The following is a 17,096-nucleotide window of genomic DNA, read 5'->3' on the forward strand; positions in this document are numbered from 1 at the left end:
ATCATTTTATATTTCTTTCTAAACAATCTGATTTTAGATATAAAAGAGAACTGTGTTTTCTTCTCTGACTTGAGTTCTGTCATCTATTCACTGCCAGATCTTTTTGCTAAGTTATTTTCATACCTGTATTTTCTCTTGGCTGTAGCATGTGTATAAATAATTTTTTCAGTATGACTATGTAGATCTTATATTTTATGGCATTTTGCTTACCTGAAATATGATGATGTTGTTTTTCTATTGGGGATGGTTGAGTACATATATTTCATAAAACATTGCTCCAGTTTCTTGTCTTTTGACTTATATTGTTACACAAGACCACCTAACATCTTGCCTAATCTTACTTTCTAAATATTTCCTTTGTGTGAATGTGTGTGTGTGCATGTGTGCACATGCCCATATGCACATGACTGGATATCAATAGTATTTTTTCAATAACAACTTAATTAAGATATAATCTAATACCTAAAATATCACCCTTTTAAAGTGTAGAATTCAGTGATTTTCAGTATATTCACAAGGTTGTGAAAACATCATCATTATCTAATTTTACAACATTTTTCTTCTAAGAGAAATCCTGAAGACATTATCACTCACTCCTTCTCCTTTCCCCTAGCTTTTGACATCTTTTTTCCTATCTTTATATGGATTTGTCCACTTGAAATATTGTATATGTGACATTTTGGAATATGTGGTCTTTTGTGATGGCTTCTTTTATTTATCATGATGTTTTCAAGGTTCATCCATATCATATCATCCATATCATCCAAGGTGATAGCAGGTATCAGTATTTCATTCCTCTTTATGGCCAAACAATATTCAAATGTATGGACATATCATATTTGTTTTCCATTCATCAGCTGATGGACATTTGGGTTGTTTTTACTTTGGGGCTATTATGAATAACACTGGATTTTTTAATCTTTTATGCAGGTTATTTCCTTTTAATATTTAGGTTTGAATCTTCAACAGATTTTTATCATATATTTAACATAGAAGTGTTTCTTTTCAATTTGTTTTGATGTCAACTTTAACAATATTTTCCATGCATATATTGAAAATTTCTGTGTCTAATTTTCCTCTTGAGTGATTTTCATCTCTGTTCTATTCTCAGAGGCTTTTTCAGATTTGACCTACATAGCACTGATGCAGAATTATGTTTTAATTCCTTTATTTTCTGATCTATTATTTTTAATTTTGCCATTATATAATTGCGTATTGTTTCTGTTTTGTTTCTTACAGTTTTAACTTTAACTAACTCTCTTTTACTGTAGTTTTCAGTGTTAATATCTTGTCTTTTATCTTAATTGTGGGGGATTTTTTAGATTTTCTTTTTCCTTTCATGCATACTGCATAGATATTTTAAATGACCTAACACCATACTCATATCAAACACTTATGTATACTTACTCTGTTGTTGACAAACTCTTATTTTTCTCTTTTCTGTCCTTACTATGCAAGTCAGATTAACAATACAAAAGATGTCAACTTTTCTTTTCTCTTCATTTTCATAATTTTTTTCATTTATACCAAAATTTGAGGCTAGACATATGAGCAACCTCATGCCAGCTTAGGATCTACCCTGTTTGTACATCCCACTTACCCATGTAACTTTTAGATCTAATTTGGAAATTAATGACCAGCATCTAGATTTCCTGGAATTATCAAAAATAGTTTGCTAATTGTTAGCTGGAATATTTAGTACAGCTGTTCTAACCTTCAGGGCTCAGGCTACAAAATCAGAAGATTGATTTATGTAGTGTTTATAGTTTTCTTCAAGCTTTGAAATGTATCTTTGGTATATTTCCTATTCACAAAGTTTTCAAATAGTTGTCTCTAGTTAGTACTATATTTGTTGTTGTTCAGTCACTAAGTCATGTCCGACTCTTTGTGACTCCATGAACTGCAGCACACCAGGCTTCCCTGTCCTTCACTATCTCTCTGAGTTTGCTCAAACTCATGTCTGTTGAGTCAGTGATGCCATCCAACCATCTCATCCTTTGTTGCTCCAGTACTACATTTAGACATACAGAATGCAGGTTTTCCTTTTTAATTTTGAAAGATTAAAATATGCTGAAAAGTATAGTATATTATTTTCATATGTATAGTACATATAGTTTTGTTGTACATATGATTTTAAAGGACCTCCTGCATGATCCAGTAGCAGACTTTATTTTCTTTGGCTTCAGAATCACTGCAGATGGTGACTGCAGCCATCAAATGAAAAGACCCTTGCTCCTTGGAAGAAAGGCTATGACCAACCTATACAGCATATTAAAAAGCAGAGGCATTACTATGCTGACAAAGGTCCCTCTATTCAAAGCTATTGTTTTTTAGTAATCATGTATGGATGTGAATGTTGGACAATAAAGAATGTTGGACCATAAAGTTGAACACTGAAGAAATTATGCTTTTGAGCTGTAGTGTTGGAGAAGACTCTTGAGAGTCCCTTGGACTGCAAGGAGATCAAACCAGTCAATCACAGAGGAAATCAATCCTGAATATTCATTGGAAGGACTGATACTGAAGCTGAAACTAATACTTTGGCCATCTGATTCGAAGAACTGACGCATTAGCAAAGACCCTGATAATGGGAAAGATTGAATGCAGGAGGAGAAGGGACAACAGAGGATGAGATGGCTGGATGCCATCACCGACTCAATGGACATGAGTTTGAGCAAGCTCCAGTAGATGGTAGGAGGACAGGGAAGCCTGGTGTGTTGCAGTCTGTGGGGTCACAAAGAGTTGGACGTGGCTGAGTGACTGAACAATAACATGATTTTAAAATTGTGGACCTATCACTGAGTTTAACAAAACTTCACACTTTGCCCTGTTTCCTGCAGCAGCACGGGCTCCACCTCTGCTCACCTTAGTACAGGATGGGATGTGGACAGGGCTTCAGCCTACAATCTCAGAAGCAGGATTTTCTTAAGGCTTTCTTTTTTCCCTTTGTTGTGAGTTTGTTGGTATTTCTAGATTACAGCTACTTTAGCACACAAGTGGGGCTAGATATAGAGGAAAGAAAAACCAACGAAATAAACAAAACCTCCACAAACCCAGGGGACTCACATCTGGGTCATCTTTTGAGTTAGGAGGTCACTGCCTTTTACCTACCCCAGGGCATTGTTCTAAAATTTCTTCTTTGTCTCCTTTATCATCAACTTTTTCTATTCCACTAAATTTTATTTATGCCGATTATTAAGAAAAGCTGCTCTTTCTCCCAGTTTAAAAAAGAAGCTCTCTCAGCTCACTGTTCACACTTACTCCTCCAATTCTGTCATTTCTTTGTATTCGTCAGTAATTCAATGTTATTTAAATAGATTTATAGTCAAACATGATTTCCTTTTTTATACCATAATAAATTGCTTCATTAAAGCAGTATAAAAACTTATTTTCAAATTATGCACATTTGCATAAACTTGAGGATTTTAATGTTTTATGTTCTGTACCCTACTTAGCTAGGAAGTTCAGAGTAAATTGCAGCATTAAGGTATATGTTTTGTGCCAGGTAATTTCTCATTTGCAACCCCTTTAAAATATACCAGCATGATAGTATTTGAAATTAGGGAGTGAAAAAGAACTGGTTAAGTGGAGAATTGTACCATTGGTTTCTGGAATACTTTAAGCAACCTTAAAAGGACCCATTTTGTGTAGAATTCTGAACTTTCTTCAATTTATAAAAATTCACATTCACTGAGTAGTACTTGATTAGACACTTGAGTTCAGTAATGCTCCTACTAATTTTGCTCCAGGATTCAGATTTACTTTCTAGCCCAGATGATGTTAGGATCGATCATTACCATGCTTAATATACATTGTACTGATCTTGTGCTTCCAAGTAGAATAAATAGCAGTAGAGAAATCAAACTTGAATGTCTGGGCAAGAGTTTGGTGACAGTGGCTGAGGACTGGAGTCCCTGGAGCAGAAACATGTTCATAGTCCCGGGGCACCGGAGCCTCTACCCAGAGCTGCTCAAGTGTCCCAAGTCTCCCAGCCCCTTCCTCCTCAAAGCCATCTGTTCCTGACTTCTTTAATGCTAAGTTTCAAGCTAGAAAAACAGGAAGATAATTATTCAGATAAGCATTTGAAAATAGATTTGAAATGTTTATTTTTCCTCAGTGGTGATGGTGGTTCTGTCGCTCAGTTGTGACCAACTCTTTGCGACCCCATGAACTGCAGCACGCCAGACTTCCCCGTCCTTCAGTATCTCCCAGAGTTTGCTCAGACTCCTGTCCGTTGAGTTTCCTATTTTCTCTTTATTCTGAATTGATGGTATCTTTCCTCAGTATTGCAGCTGTCTGTACTTGTAAAACCTCCTCGGCGGCAGTTGACCAAGGTGATCACTGTTCTCTTTTCTAAGCACTTCATTCACTTGACACTCTGGACAGTGAATTCTGGTTGTGCCTCTATCTCATGGGCTGTCCCGTCAGTCTCCTTCATGGGCTTCCTCAGAGGATCTGATTATTTAACATTGTTTTACCTCAGGGCTCATCCCTGGCCCCTCTACTCTATTTATGACTGGTGATTTCTTGGCTTCACAGCTTTAGAGGCCATTACAATGCAGATGATTTCCAGATTGTTATCCACTAGGCTCCTGAGCTCAGCGTATCATGTAGATACTCAATAAGTAACAAACTTAACATCTTCAAAACTAAGCTTCCAATTATTCCACACTGGCAACAAATAAAACCCGTTCTCACCCATCTCAGTTAATGCTGACATTTTACCTGGTCTTGGGCCAAAAAGTAAAACCTGTTACTTTTCTTTCTTTAAAATGCTGCATGTTTATTTAGTTAATTCTTTTTGGTACACCTTCCAAATTCATTCACTGTGTGTGACCCCTTCCCGTTACCTTCCTTGCTATTCCTATCTCTACCATCACTTTTTGTAACATTCCTGCCGCAGTCTCTTTATTGGAATCACAGTTAAGACTTGTTCTTTTGTTGAGGTTTTTGTGCTTATTTCCTCTGCCTGGATTACACTTTCTGTTGTAACCTCCATGACTTTTTCTCTTAACTACTTTTGATCTTTAAACGGTGGTTGTTGTTCAGTCGCTAAGTCGTGTCCAACTCTTTGCAACACCAGGCTTCTCTGTCCTTCACTATCTCCTGGAGTTTGCTCAGATTCATGTCCATTGAGTCAGTGATGGTATTTAACCATTTCATCCTCTGTCACTCCCTTCTTCTACCTTCAGTCTTTCCCAGCATCAGGATCAGTTCCAATGAGTCAGCTCTTTGCATTACGTGGCCAAAATACTAGAGCTTCAGCTTCAGCTTCATTATCTTTAACTTTTCCTTTTCAAAATTGCAAGCACTCCTACCTGGACAGAAATTTCTCTCCTTTTCACTGGATTATGACTATTACACTTATTATCATTATTATACTATATGCTTAAATTACTTATTAATTTTCAAAGTCCATTTGATATAAGTTGCATGGGACAGAAATCTCTACCTTTTATTATTTTATATTTCCAGTGTCTGGAACAACACTGGGCCATTGAATTTTCCCTGCATTTTCTGGCAGTCATATGAAAAGCAGAAATATGACCTATTATATAATCCTCATTATCATGGATAATGGTGCCTGTAATAAAATCTTGGAAAAACAAAGTATTGCCTTGCATTAAATTACATAAGAAATATATAGAGTGGATCTTACAAGGTATAAAGGAAGCAACATGAAGAATGATGCTCTGACAATAAATCCAGTGATATTGTTCCTATCTTTACTTTTAACTTTAATCATACTTAACGGCTGAGGGCATAACATGAAAGTTATGTTTCCAAAAAATAGAATTCTTTCCTATTTAAATAATTTGAAATATTTAAAAGATTTCACAAAGTAAAAATTACCATAATAATAGGGACAAGTAAATGCTTTATGGCTTGTGATGAAATATTCACTGTCAGTTCGGTCACTCAGACATGTCCGACTCTGTAACCCCATGAACCGCAGCACGCCAGGCTGCCCTGTCCATCACCAACTCCTGGAGTTCACCCAACTTATGTCCACTGAGTCGGTGATGCCATCCACTCATCTCATCCTCTGTCGTCCCCTCTCCTCCTGCCCCCAATCCCTCCCAGCATCAGGGTCTTTTCCAATGAGTCAACTCTTCACATGAGGTGGCCAAAGTATTGGAGTTTCAGCTTCAGCATCAGTCCTTCCAATGAACACCCAGGACTGATCTCCTTTAGGATGGACTGGTTGTATCTCCTTGCAGTCCAAGGGACTCTCAAGAGTCTTCTCCAACACCACAGTTCAAAAGCATCAATTCTTTGGCGGTCAGCTTTCTTTCTAGTCCAACTCTCATATCCATACATGACTACTGGAAAAACCATAGCCTTGACTAGATGGATCTTTGTTGACAAGGTAGTGTCTCTGTTTTTTAATATGCTGTCTAGCATATTTTAATTTCATGGCTGCAATCACCATCTGCAGTGATTTTGGAGCCCCCCAAAAGAAAGTCAGCCACTGTTTCCACTGTTTCCCATTCTATTTGCCATGAAGTGATGGGACCAGATGCCATGATCTTAGTTTTCTGAATGTTGAGCTTTAAGCCAATTTTTCCACTCTCCTCTTTCACCTTCATCAAGAAGCTTTGTAATTCCTCTTCACTTTCTGCCATAAGGGTGGTGTCATCTGCGTATCTGAGGTTACTGATATTTCTCCCAGCAATCTTGATTCCAGCTTGTGCTTCTTCCAGCCCAGCGTTTCTCATGATGTACTCTGCATTTAAGTTAAATAAGTAGGGTAACAATATACAGCCTTGACGTATTCCTTTTCCTATTTGGAACCAGTCTGTTGTTCCATGTCCACTGTTGCTTCCTGACCTGCATACAGGTTTCTCAAGTGGCAGGTCAGGTGGTCTGGTATTCCCATCTCTTTCAGAATTTTCCACAGTTTATTGTGATCCACACAGTCAAAGGCTTTGGCATAGTCAATAAAGCAAAAATAGATGTTTTTCTGGAACTCTCTTGCTTTTTCGATGTTCCAGTGAATGTTGGCAATTTGATCTCTGGTTCCTCTGCCTTTCCTAAACCAGAATTACTTAGCTATTAAAATTCATGTTTTCAAAGAATTTTGAATTTATAAAACTAGAACATCAAAGTGTCTCCCTGTTATTTTTCTATTTATACAATTTTAACTTGAATATAATGCACCAAAATATTACCTCTAATTTTGTCTGATTGTAAGATTATGGATGACTTTATTTTATTCTCTTTTGTAGTTTTCCAGAAAAAAACTGTAGTTTGTAGAAACTTTATAATGGTAACGGAAGTAATAAATATAATTTTGAAGTGTTAAATGCTTTTATATGTGCATTTTGCTTTTTGTTGCTTGATAACAATGATTTATATTTTGCCAGTCTTGAATACACCACTAGTGATTTAATGACAATAATTTTCAATGCAGATATTCAATGTTTTCACCTAACTTGTTTTTCAAGCAAGTTTTAAAAGTACCTATCGGGATTGTATTTTGTTCCCCTACAGACAGCCTTTTGATTGATTATCAGTTTACATTCAGCTTATTACAGGAAGATGATCGCCACCATACTGCCATAAACTTCATAGCAAACCCAGAACAGGTGAGAAGATCATTTAACTTTTATAGTGTAGTTATATCAATGGATGCAATGTTTTCTATGTTTCATTGTAATTGTGTCTCTTCTCAGAATTATCACACTGTAGGGCTTTTGTAGAAAAACAAATCCTATTAGGTTTTTCTTTTCACAAAACCTAAGCATCTTTGTAGTCAGAAAATTTTTTACCTTGATATTTCAGATTTTGCAAATAGTCCTACAGTGTATACATTATTTCTGTTATTTTTTTCAGGCTTACAGCAGTGTTTCTGTTTTTAATTATGTTTTCACACTGGTAGTAGTCGTCTTTGAAAATAAAACCTATTAGTTCATAACACAAGCTATATTATATATATTTTCTTTTTTTAATATACTGTTACGTAATAGTACGTTTTCATTGTCTTTTTTTTATAAACCCTTTGGTTTATCTGAGTTATATGAATGCTAGGTTTCAAAAAACATCTTTACTGAGATATAATTGACATCTTATAGTATAAGTTAAAAGTGTATAATATGCTGATTTAATATATGTGTATATTGCAATATAATTACAAGCATAACATGACTTAACACTGCAATCATGTCACCTAATTGTAATTTTGGGGAGTTAATGATAATTAAAGTCTCTTAGCAACTTTGAAATTTATGATACAGTATTGTTATTCATGTTCATTGAGTCGGTGATGCTATACAACCAGCTCATCCTCATATCCTCATGGACATGAACTTGAACAAACTCCGGGAGTTAGTGGAGGATGGACAAACCTGGCATGCTGCAGTCCATGGGGTTGCAAAGAGTAGGTCACAACTTAGCGACTGAACAACAAGAGCAACAACAGTATTGTTATTCATAATCACTATGTAGAGCATTAGATCTTTAGGTCTTACCAGGTGGCGCTAGTGATAAAGAACCCGCCTGTTAATGCAGGAGACATAAAGAGAAGCAGGTTGGATCCTCGGTCAGGAAGATCCCCTGGAGAAGGAAATGGCGATCCACTCCAGTATTCTTGCCTGGAAAATCCCTAGGACAGAGGAGCCTGGTGGGCTCCAGTCCATAGCATTGCAGAGGCAGACACAACTGAAGCAACTCAGCATACACTGTTTGCAGGCTTGTGTCTCTTAACACTTTCTTCTGGGGGAGAAGTCTCAGAGTTGTGCCCCTTCTACCAGTCTCTCTGAGTCATGTTGGCTGTAGTCAGCCACACACTTTTTGTTTGTTTAACTGATGTCAGATGTCCACACTATGCTTGATTTTTTAGTGCTTTCTGTCTAGTCAAGACAGGAACAGGTCATTTGGGCAGTAACATTAAATAAAGATCAAGTACATTGGATGCATGTTATACTCTGTTTCCCTTAAGGAAGCAGTCGTTGGCCACGTTGGTCTTTCCGATATTGAGCTGTGCTGTCTTGGGTGAGCTGCTGACCGTGGTAGAGTGAAATTGTTCTTTTTATGCATTATAGTGTAGCTAGTCTCAGTTTTGCATTTAATTTTTGTACTGCAACTTCTTAACTGGATTTTGGTCTGCTCAAAGCAGTAATTTGGTCCATAGATCACTGTTAAATTGGTGTTTTTGTCAGGGATGAGGGCTAGGACTTCCTATTACACTGTTTTGCTGATGTCACTCTTTCTGTAGTGCTTCATTCTAACTATACATTAATTCAGCTTATTAAGCCCATGTCATGTTTTTTTAATAGTTTTTCAAATAGGTGAAAACCTCAAAATGTATTCTGACATTTGCAAACTTCTTTCCTCTAAATTGTTTTACTGAACTTGCCAGCTAATAGTGTAATTTCTTAAATTTTCATTTTTCAGTAAATTAGATCTCTCTTTCCCCGAAATAGAGAAGTTCATTTTATGTTACTCCTTAGTCCTTAGGTTTTAAGGAATGCCTACATTTTGGGGATTATATTTAATGTTTTGACTTTTCCTGGAGAAGGAAATGGCAACACAGTCCAGTATAACATCAAGTTGCATTTTATAGTTATTTTTTCACACTGCATATTTTTAAAAACAAAATATTTTATTATTAAAAAAAAACTTTGTAGAAAGTTTTGATTTTTAAATAAAGATTTTAGAAGATATTTTCTATACATGATAATGCTCTCTTCACTGATGGTATGTATTTTTATGAAGACATTAATAATATGTCAGAAACTACAGTTTTAGTAGAAGAGTGTTTTAATAAATGCATTGTAAACACTGTTTACAGTGTTGTAGTAAAGCATACATGAAGTAATATTTATATATTAACCATTTTTAAGTGTATGGTTTCATGGCATTTAAGTAAATTTACAATGCTATACAACCATCACCACAGTCCATTATCAAGATGTTTCATCAATCCAAGTAGGATCTCTGTTTCTATTAAGCAATAACTCTCTATTCCTCCTCTACTCCCATCATTGGGAAGCCTTTATTCTACTTTCTGTCTCTGTATTCCAGGTACCTCATGTGTGTAATCAAGTAACATTTTTACATCTATTTCTGATTTATTTCACTTAGCTTAATGTTTCAGTGTTTTGAATGTTCATCCATGTTGTCACATGAATCAGAATTTTATTCATAAATAGTAATTCCAAACTTGTGGAGTTCATTGAGGACATAAGAAATTTAATATAAGTGGGATGTCTGGCTCACAATGTAGGTGTGAACAGTACTTCTCTCCAGTATTATCCGTGGTGTCATACAAATAAGCTCAGATTAGCCATAATTCTAGTTTGTTTCTCTCTTGACTATCCTCTCCTCTTTCAATTCCCAGAAATCCTTGAGTTCTTACATTATCACAGCTTTCAGTTTTAATTTTTGCTGTTTTGTTCAGTTGAAACCAAGAGCCCAGACACATGTTTTGGGAAACTGATGGACACTAAACTGTCATATCTTAGTACCACTAAGAATGCTTGTAACATCATTATAAGTAATTCATAACTACATATATATCTATACATACAATTTATAATTAAAGAAAAATGCAACTTACAACAATTTCTGAAATTAACATGTATTGTTAGTCTGGGCCTCTTCTACAAAGAAGAAGTACTTTCATTTTTATGCATTTATTACATTTTGAAAACAAATTTAATTCTAACCTACTATACATCATCTCAACCAGTGCTTTTATGTTAACAATTTCTGGAGTAGTTTCTTGTATAATATGATCTTGCTGAACTTAACCATGTCTAACAATAATGTTCTAAATGACTAATTTTGTCAGTTACTGTGGTAGTCACAGTATTACTTCTTGGAGTCCAGCATATTTTCCTTGACCTTAAATATATTTTATAAGACTTTAGTTATAGTACCATATATTTCATTAATGCCTGAACTTGAGAGGATGAAGTTAAATTTCAAGGAAAGTTTTATAGTTTTCTGTATCAGTTGGAAATTTTGTATGACCTTTTTTAGTAGTAATAGCAGTTATTCTCAAATTTCCCTGACGCAAAATAAGACACACAGAATTACTAAAATGCAACGTCATGATAAAAATAATGATTTAAGCTTTCTTAGGGGTGCACTGTTTCTACCATGTTTTGTTTTCATAGAAAACAACCCTTTTTTTTTTTTTAACTATTGCATTAATAATAAAGAAAGTCAACCTTTCTCAGAGGTCAACAGTCATGCCTTCTTTCTGAGTCCTTTAGTAAAAGGGAAGATGAAAAAGGAGAAGGAAAAGAAGAAATCCTGTGTCCCCAGACCTAATAATATCAATAACACGACCATTATCAGCATGATGGCCTGAAACCATGAAAGTTTTTTGAGAAATTATCTTGTTTAATTTTCCCAAAAAAGTCTTTAGGGAAGTCATGATATGCCCATTTTAGAGATTGTTGTTGTTTAGTTGCCAAGTTGTGTCCAATATTTTTGTGACCCCATGCACTGGGGCCTGCCAGACTCCTCTGTTTATGGGATTTCCCAGGCAGGAATACTGAAGGGGATTGCCATTTTCTTCTCCAGGGGATCTTCTCGACCCAGGGATCGAACCTCCATCCCCTGCATTGGCAGTCAGATTGTTTACCGCTGAGCTACCAGAGAAGCCCATTTTAGAGATAAGAAAGCTGATTTTCAGAAAGTATAAGGGTAGCTCTTCTCTAAATCAATACACATGTACATTAAAGGTCTAAGATTTGAACCCAAGATCATCCGATTCAACAATGAATACTCTGCAAATTCACTTCATTGCCTCATGAACATGATTTAATTAATATGAAGCAGTGATTGGTTTTCGGGTCTGGTTAGTTCATTATTGATGGAGTAAATCAGTATTTGTTACCAGAGAAATTTCTTCTCTTCATATCTGTGTTCTCCTTAATGCAGCATTATAGTATGATGAAATAGATGTTACTACCACACCTGAGTAATGCAGTCTGTTGGACAGACTGTTTGCACGCTGACAAAAGCTTTTTGCATTTACTACTTGAGTCATTAATATTGGCATTATTTTTGAATCAGTGTCATCTGTTTTCGTATCTTTAAAAAGTGGAAGGGTCTTAAGAAGGTTGAAAGTTTTGTGGTACATATGAGAGAATATTTTAATAGCTTACCAATAGAACTCAGTAAGTTAACTTCCTTCTTACATTTGTGGCCAGTAACAAATATGACTCTGGTGGATAATATAGTGCCCTTCTGAAATACTGTATATTTTTAAACTCCAAGCCTTGTTTTTCTTTGATCACTTCAAATTCTCCTATGTTATCTCTTTAGTAGTAATGAGCACTACCCTGAAAAATCTATGTGGCAAAATTGTTCAGCCTTACTACCACACATTTTATTTTGTATACTCTTTCAAGATGACCATTCTTGTTGAGTTTATATTTGCTTCCTGGAAACTTTGAAGAGAGTATCTTTCAATGATTATGGAGCATTGTTAGTTCTTAATAGAGGCCCATCTGTCCCCGTCTCTATGGCAATCATTTAGAGTAGTTTTTATTTGAAGTTAAATAGTTGGGTCTTAGTGTATCATTTACATGAAATGACTGTCACACATCACCCAGCAGCCTTTGCCTTTTATCATTCTGCTTCTTCTTTCTCCCATAGCAGGGAAGAACCATGTTCTTCTGTCCGTTTCTTCGTAACACTATTTCTATTAGATGGGAAACTTAATTGCTTATAGACTTACTTTCTCTAAGAGCCACTCAGAAAATTGGCAATACGTTTTCTATTGGCTTTCTTATTCTGTCTTATTTAGAAAAAGTTGTAATATCAAGGAATTAATTTTAATTATTTTAGTAGCCAGGTATTACTTAGCAACACAGCTTTTTCTAAGAGTCTTTGTATATTTAAAACACAGCAAAGCACACTCAATATCTGCAGCTAAAGCTATTCAGTATGACTATCTTTCTATGCCTTTCTGCAAGTCTTGATAGTTATAATCATACATAATTTTTGTTCCTCATCTCTTGGAGTAGGATAATAGCAAATAACATTTAAAGAAATCTCTTGGACATTTGCTTCTGTGCAATTAAATTAATGACAAGATGCAGGTTGATCAATATAAAATTCTTCAGTGTTCCTCTCTACACATGTTTATATGACTTGATCCTTCTTTTTCCCCAAGTAGGTTTATAACTTTTACCTCTAAGTTTTACGTTTCAAGTAATTTTTTAACCGAAAAATGTGTATATACTAATACTATATGCAGCTAACAAGAAATCTTTCAACAAAACAATCATCCATTGCTGTGAAATAACTTTGGACTAACCAAACCCATATCATTTAAATATTAACTACAGGTAAGCCAAGAAAATCAAAATACAAGTATTGAATTATAGCAGCCTCTGGCTACATGTAGAAGACCAAGTTATAGTAGGAAAGACAAATGGGAACTTTAAATATACCTTTGAATTTATCAGCTTTTTTTTTTCATTAAAAACGTGTAATTGGTGTCTACACTTTCTCACTTAACTATTGACTTAATGTTCACAGTTAGAGAAACAGCATGGGCATAATTGAAACATTAAAGATAACATCTAGTATTATTCTGGTTTTTTAATCTTCATATTTTCTTTCTTGGTAGTCAAACAAAAATTTGGATATTTCAATTAATGCATCAAACAACTTTAATCTCAACATTACATGGTCGGTTGGTTCAACAGGTAAGAGAACTTTGTGGTCATGTGTCTTTTACTTCTGTTCCTATGTGTAAGGTTTCTGATAAGACCTTTCTACTGTTAATTTAAATAATTGAAATAAAAATATTCTATGCCAGAATATTTGTGCTGTTTTAGGTAAAAATATTAAGTAGCATTATTAATAAAGTGTCATTATTCTGTTAACTTTCTCCCTAATTCAGTTAATATTAGATAACAGATATTTTACACTACTTATTTTTTCATATGGCAGTGTTATGAATTCCTGTGATTTTAATTAAGACAGATTACTTTGTTAATGACTAAAGAGACTGAGATTTCAATTATTTGACTCACCATTGAAGCTATAAATTTAATAACTTTAATATTGATATAAAACAACAAATTAAAAAAAACAACAACAAATTATTTCTGTGTATGCTGGTAAATTACCAACTTACCTATTACCTTTAAGCTTGGATTTGTACCCCCTATCATTGTTGGATTTGGTTCTGAGAGAGGGTTAAAAAACCCTACACTTAATATTTCTTCCATAATAAGGTTTATAAATTGAAATTGCTCACTTTTAAGAAATACAAAAAGTACAAATCTGTATGTTGGATTATGAAAAAGTATGCTTGCTGTTTTAAAGAAATGCTGTTGGTTTCTACTTTCTATATAAAGGATATACTGTTGCATAAAAGTACTGGAAACTTTTAAAGAAAATATAGGATTCCTTAGAAATCCATATATGATTTCTTAAAATTAAATCATGTGCCATTTTAATAAGTATGAATAGAATTATAGAAACATAATTCAGATGAGAAGGGGTCTTTGCAATTCCAATTTTTATTTTACATATATAAGAATTAAAAACTTTAGATACATATGTACATATTTTGTTACAATAGTGTAAACATATAGTGAAATCTTGACATTGTAAGTTTCATTAACTACGAGTTCATGATAACTTGTACTGTTAATGTGAAATTCTGCATAACAAATTGACCCTACAAGAGTTTTAAAATTTGGCAACAAAAATATATAAAACCTCAGTAATCACTTTAGAACAGTGCCTTCAGTATGCAAGAGATTACTTGTAATTTTCAGATTCTCAAAACCAAATCTTCAATATTTTGATTTATTAGTTTGGAAGATGTCACCAGGAAACCTGCATTTTTAAAAAAGCATTCATGGTAATTTTGGAACAGATGATCGGTTAGAAAATAATTCAGTTGCTCAGTATCCTAACTGTTCTTATCTTTAAGGCAAAGGGCTTTCTTCCATTTGGTTAATTTCACTAAATATTTATTGAGTAACCAATATGTGTTTAACTAATTGAATTTTTAGCTCATGTTTTAAATTATATCTTCCTCCCACTTTACTCAAAATAGTGATGGTTCAATACGTGGTAAACAAAAAAAATTGATTTCTTTTCCGTTTTTTAATTGGATTGAGACATATTTTGTTTTGAAAGGCTCTGTGGAGAAATAAGTAGCAAAACATCAGTTCCTGAAGCTATGTATTACTTGAGTTCCAAAGAGGACTTTACTGTTCAGTAGCTATAAACTTGAGGCAAATGTCTTAATCTTTCTGAGGCTCAGTTTCCAATTTGAAAAACAGAGATGGAATACCTATGGGATAAAGTTTTTATTAGAATAGGATATAAAGTCTCTAAGTCAGTGCCTAGTATGTAGCACTTAAAATAATTGGTATTATTTTAAAAAATAGTTTTTATACTAAATCTGTTTCCATTATATTTATGACAAATCTTATTTCTTCCTTGTCATTCTACATTATAAACATGAGTTTATTTGCATAGTTATGTCCTTATAAGTACAGTTAGAAAAATTAAGTAAATATCATATATATGTAAATGTTACTTTAATAAAGATATGCTTCCTTAATATGAATTATTTAAATTTGTTATTATTTACATTTTAGCTGGAACAATATCTGGAGAGGAGACTCCTATAGTTTCTAAGACTAATATAAAAGAATACAGAGATAGTTTTTCCTACGAAAAATTTAACTTTAGAAGCAATCCAAACATTACATTCTATGTATACGTCAGCAACTTTTCATGGCCTATTAAAATACAGGTAAGTGTTAATAGTATTTAATGACCACTGAATATTTTCATATGAAAAAGAATGCTGTTTTTGTTCAAAGAGGTGATAAAGGTTTCTATATTTTGCACAATGTGACGCATGTATTGATCCTTCATAGAAAGGATACAGTGGGTGTCTGTGATGATTAATGTCTTTGTAAAAAATGTTTGAACAAATAATACTGAATATGTACTAATAAGTATGTACTAATTTTTCAGTGTGATTATATTATTAAAAAATGTATCAGAACTTGAAATAACTATGACATTTATATTTCCGACTGATTTCATTCTTTGAGGGTTAAATAGATATTATTTTCTTACAATCCCTTTTGAAATCATTGACTTTTTTTAGCAATCTTTATTATATAATTGAACATAATTCAAATCATCGTGAAAAATTTAGAACTAGCAGTACCTTACAGTTAATTCTTTAAGGCTCACTACTTCTCACTACTGATTTCTTTGTATGCTCTGTATATGTTGTATATTTTATTTCTATTGTGTTTAGTGATAGACTGCTAAAGGCTTCTGATTTATTGCTAGGGACATTTAGGATATTCTTACTATCTTAAAATAGTCCAGGTGTGTATTCTTACTTATTCTTTTATGAAGGAAATATCTATGTGTTAAAATGTTTAGGTTTATTTATTCATTCTTTTATGATTATTTGATTAGATTGAGTTCAGATTAGTTTATTAAATAGCTCATGTGTGCCAAACCCTATGTTGAGCCGTTATGTTTTGTGATCTTTAAAAAAATTACTGATAATTTATTCTTTTTTATTAATAAATGACCATTTTTGATTTGTGACTAGAAAATTTTGCATGCTTTATCAGTTTATGTGTGATTTGTGGGAAGACAGTGACTTTTAAAAATTGTATATTTGCTTGAAAAATTTTGATTTGTAAGGTTGATTTCATGTCTAAATTAAGGAAATTACTTACTTGTTCAAGAAATATTAGTATAAATTACTACTCAGTAAGTAGTAATGATAATTAATTTGATAAATTTACTTCTTTATTGTGATTGAATTAGATGTTAATATAGTAAAAATATGTCAGAAATGTTTTCTTATGGGTTTTTAGAATTTTGACCTTTAGGATGCTAAAGGCATCATTTTATTTTTTATTATTTATATAGAAATATTAATCAGATTTCATTTGTTTTATTCAGATTATGATTGAAGGTGACAAAAGTCTCATCCATGAGCTTATTAAATAGTAATTAAAATTGAAAGAATTGCTATATTTCTGATTGTTTCCTGCCCTTTATTTCATGGCTATCTAATTATATTTTATTTTTAAGCAAATTACACACTTTAGAATGTTCATGAATAT

At 33.6% G+C, this 17,096-nt stretch overlaps 1 protein-coding gene across 3 annotated transcripts in view; it reads left to right on the plus strand.

Moving 5' to 3' along the window:
- ATRNL1 (attractin like 1) overlaps window positions 1-17,096 on the plus strand; it is a 744,737-nt gene that overhangs the window by 256,373 nt on the left and 471,268 nt on the right. For all 3 annotated transcript variants that reach the window (XM_043926138.1, XM_043926139.1, XM_043926140.1), the window contains 3 exons: window positions 7,495-7,589; window positions 13,595-13,673; window positions 15,591-15,748. In XM_043926138.1, coding sequence (XP_043782073.1) covers window positions 7,495-7,589; window positions 13,595-13,673; window positions 15,591-15,748 — 332 coding nt within the window. The remainder of the gene's footprint in view (window positions 1-7,494; window positions 7,590-13,594; window positions 13,674-15,590; window positions 15,749-17,096) is intronic.

This window comes from Cervus elaphus, chromosome 15, assembly GCF_910594005.1.
Source record: "Cervus elaphus chromosome 15, mCerEla1.1, whole genome shotgun sequence".
Classification (NCBI taxonomy): Eukaryota; Metazoa; Chordata; class Mammalia; order Artiodactyla; family Cervidae; genus Cervus; species Cervus elaphus.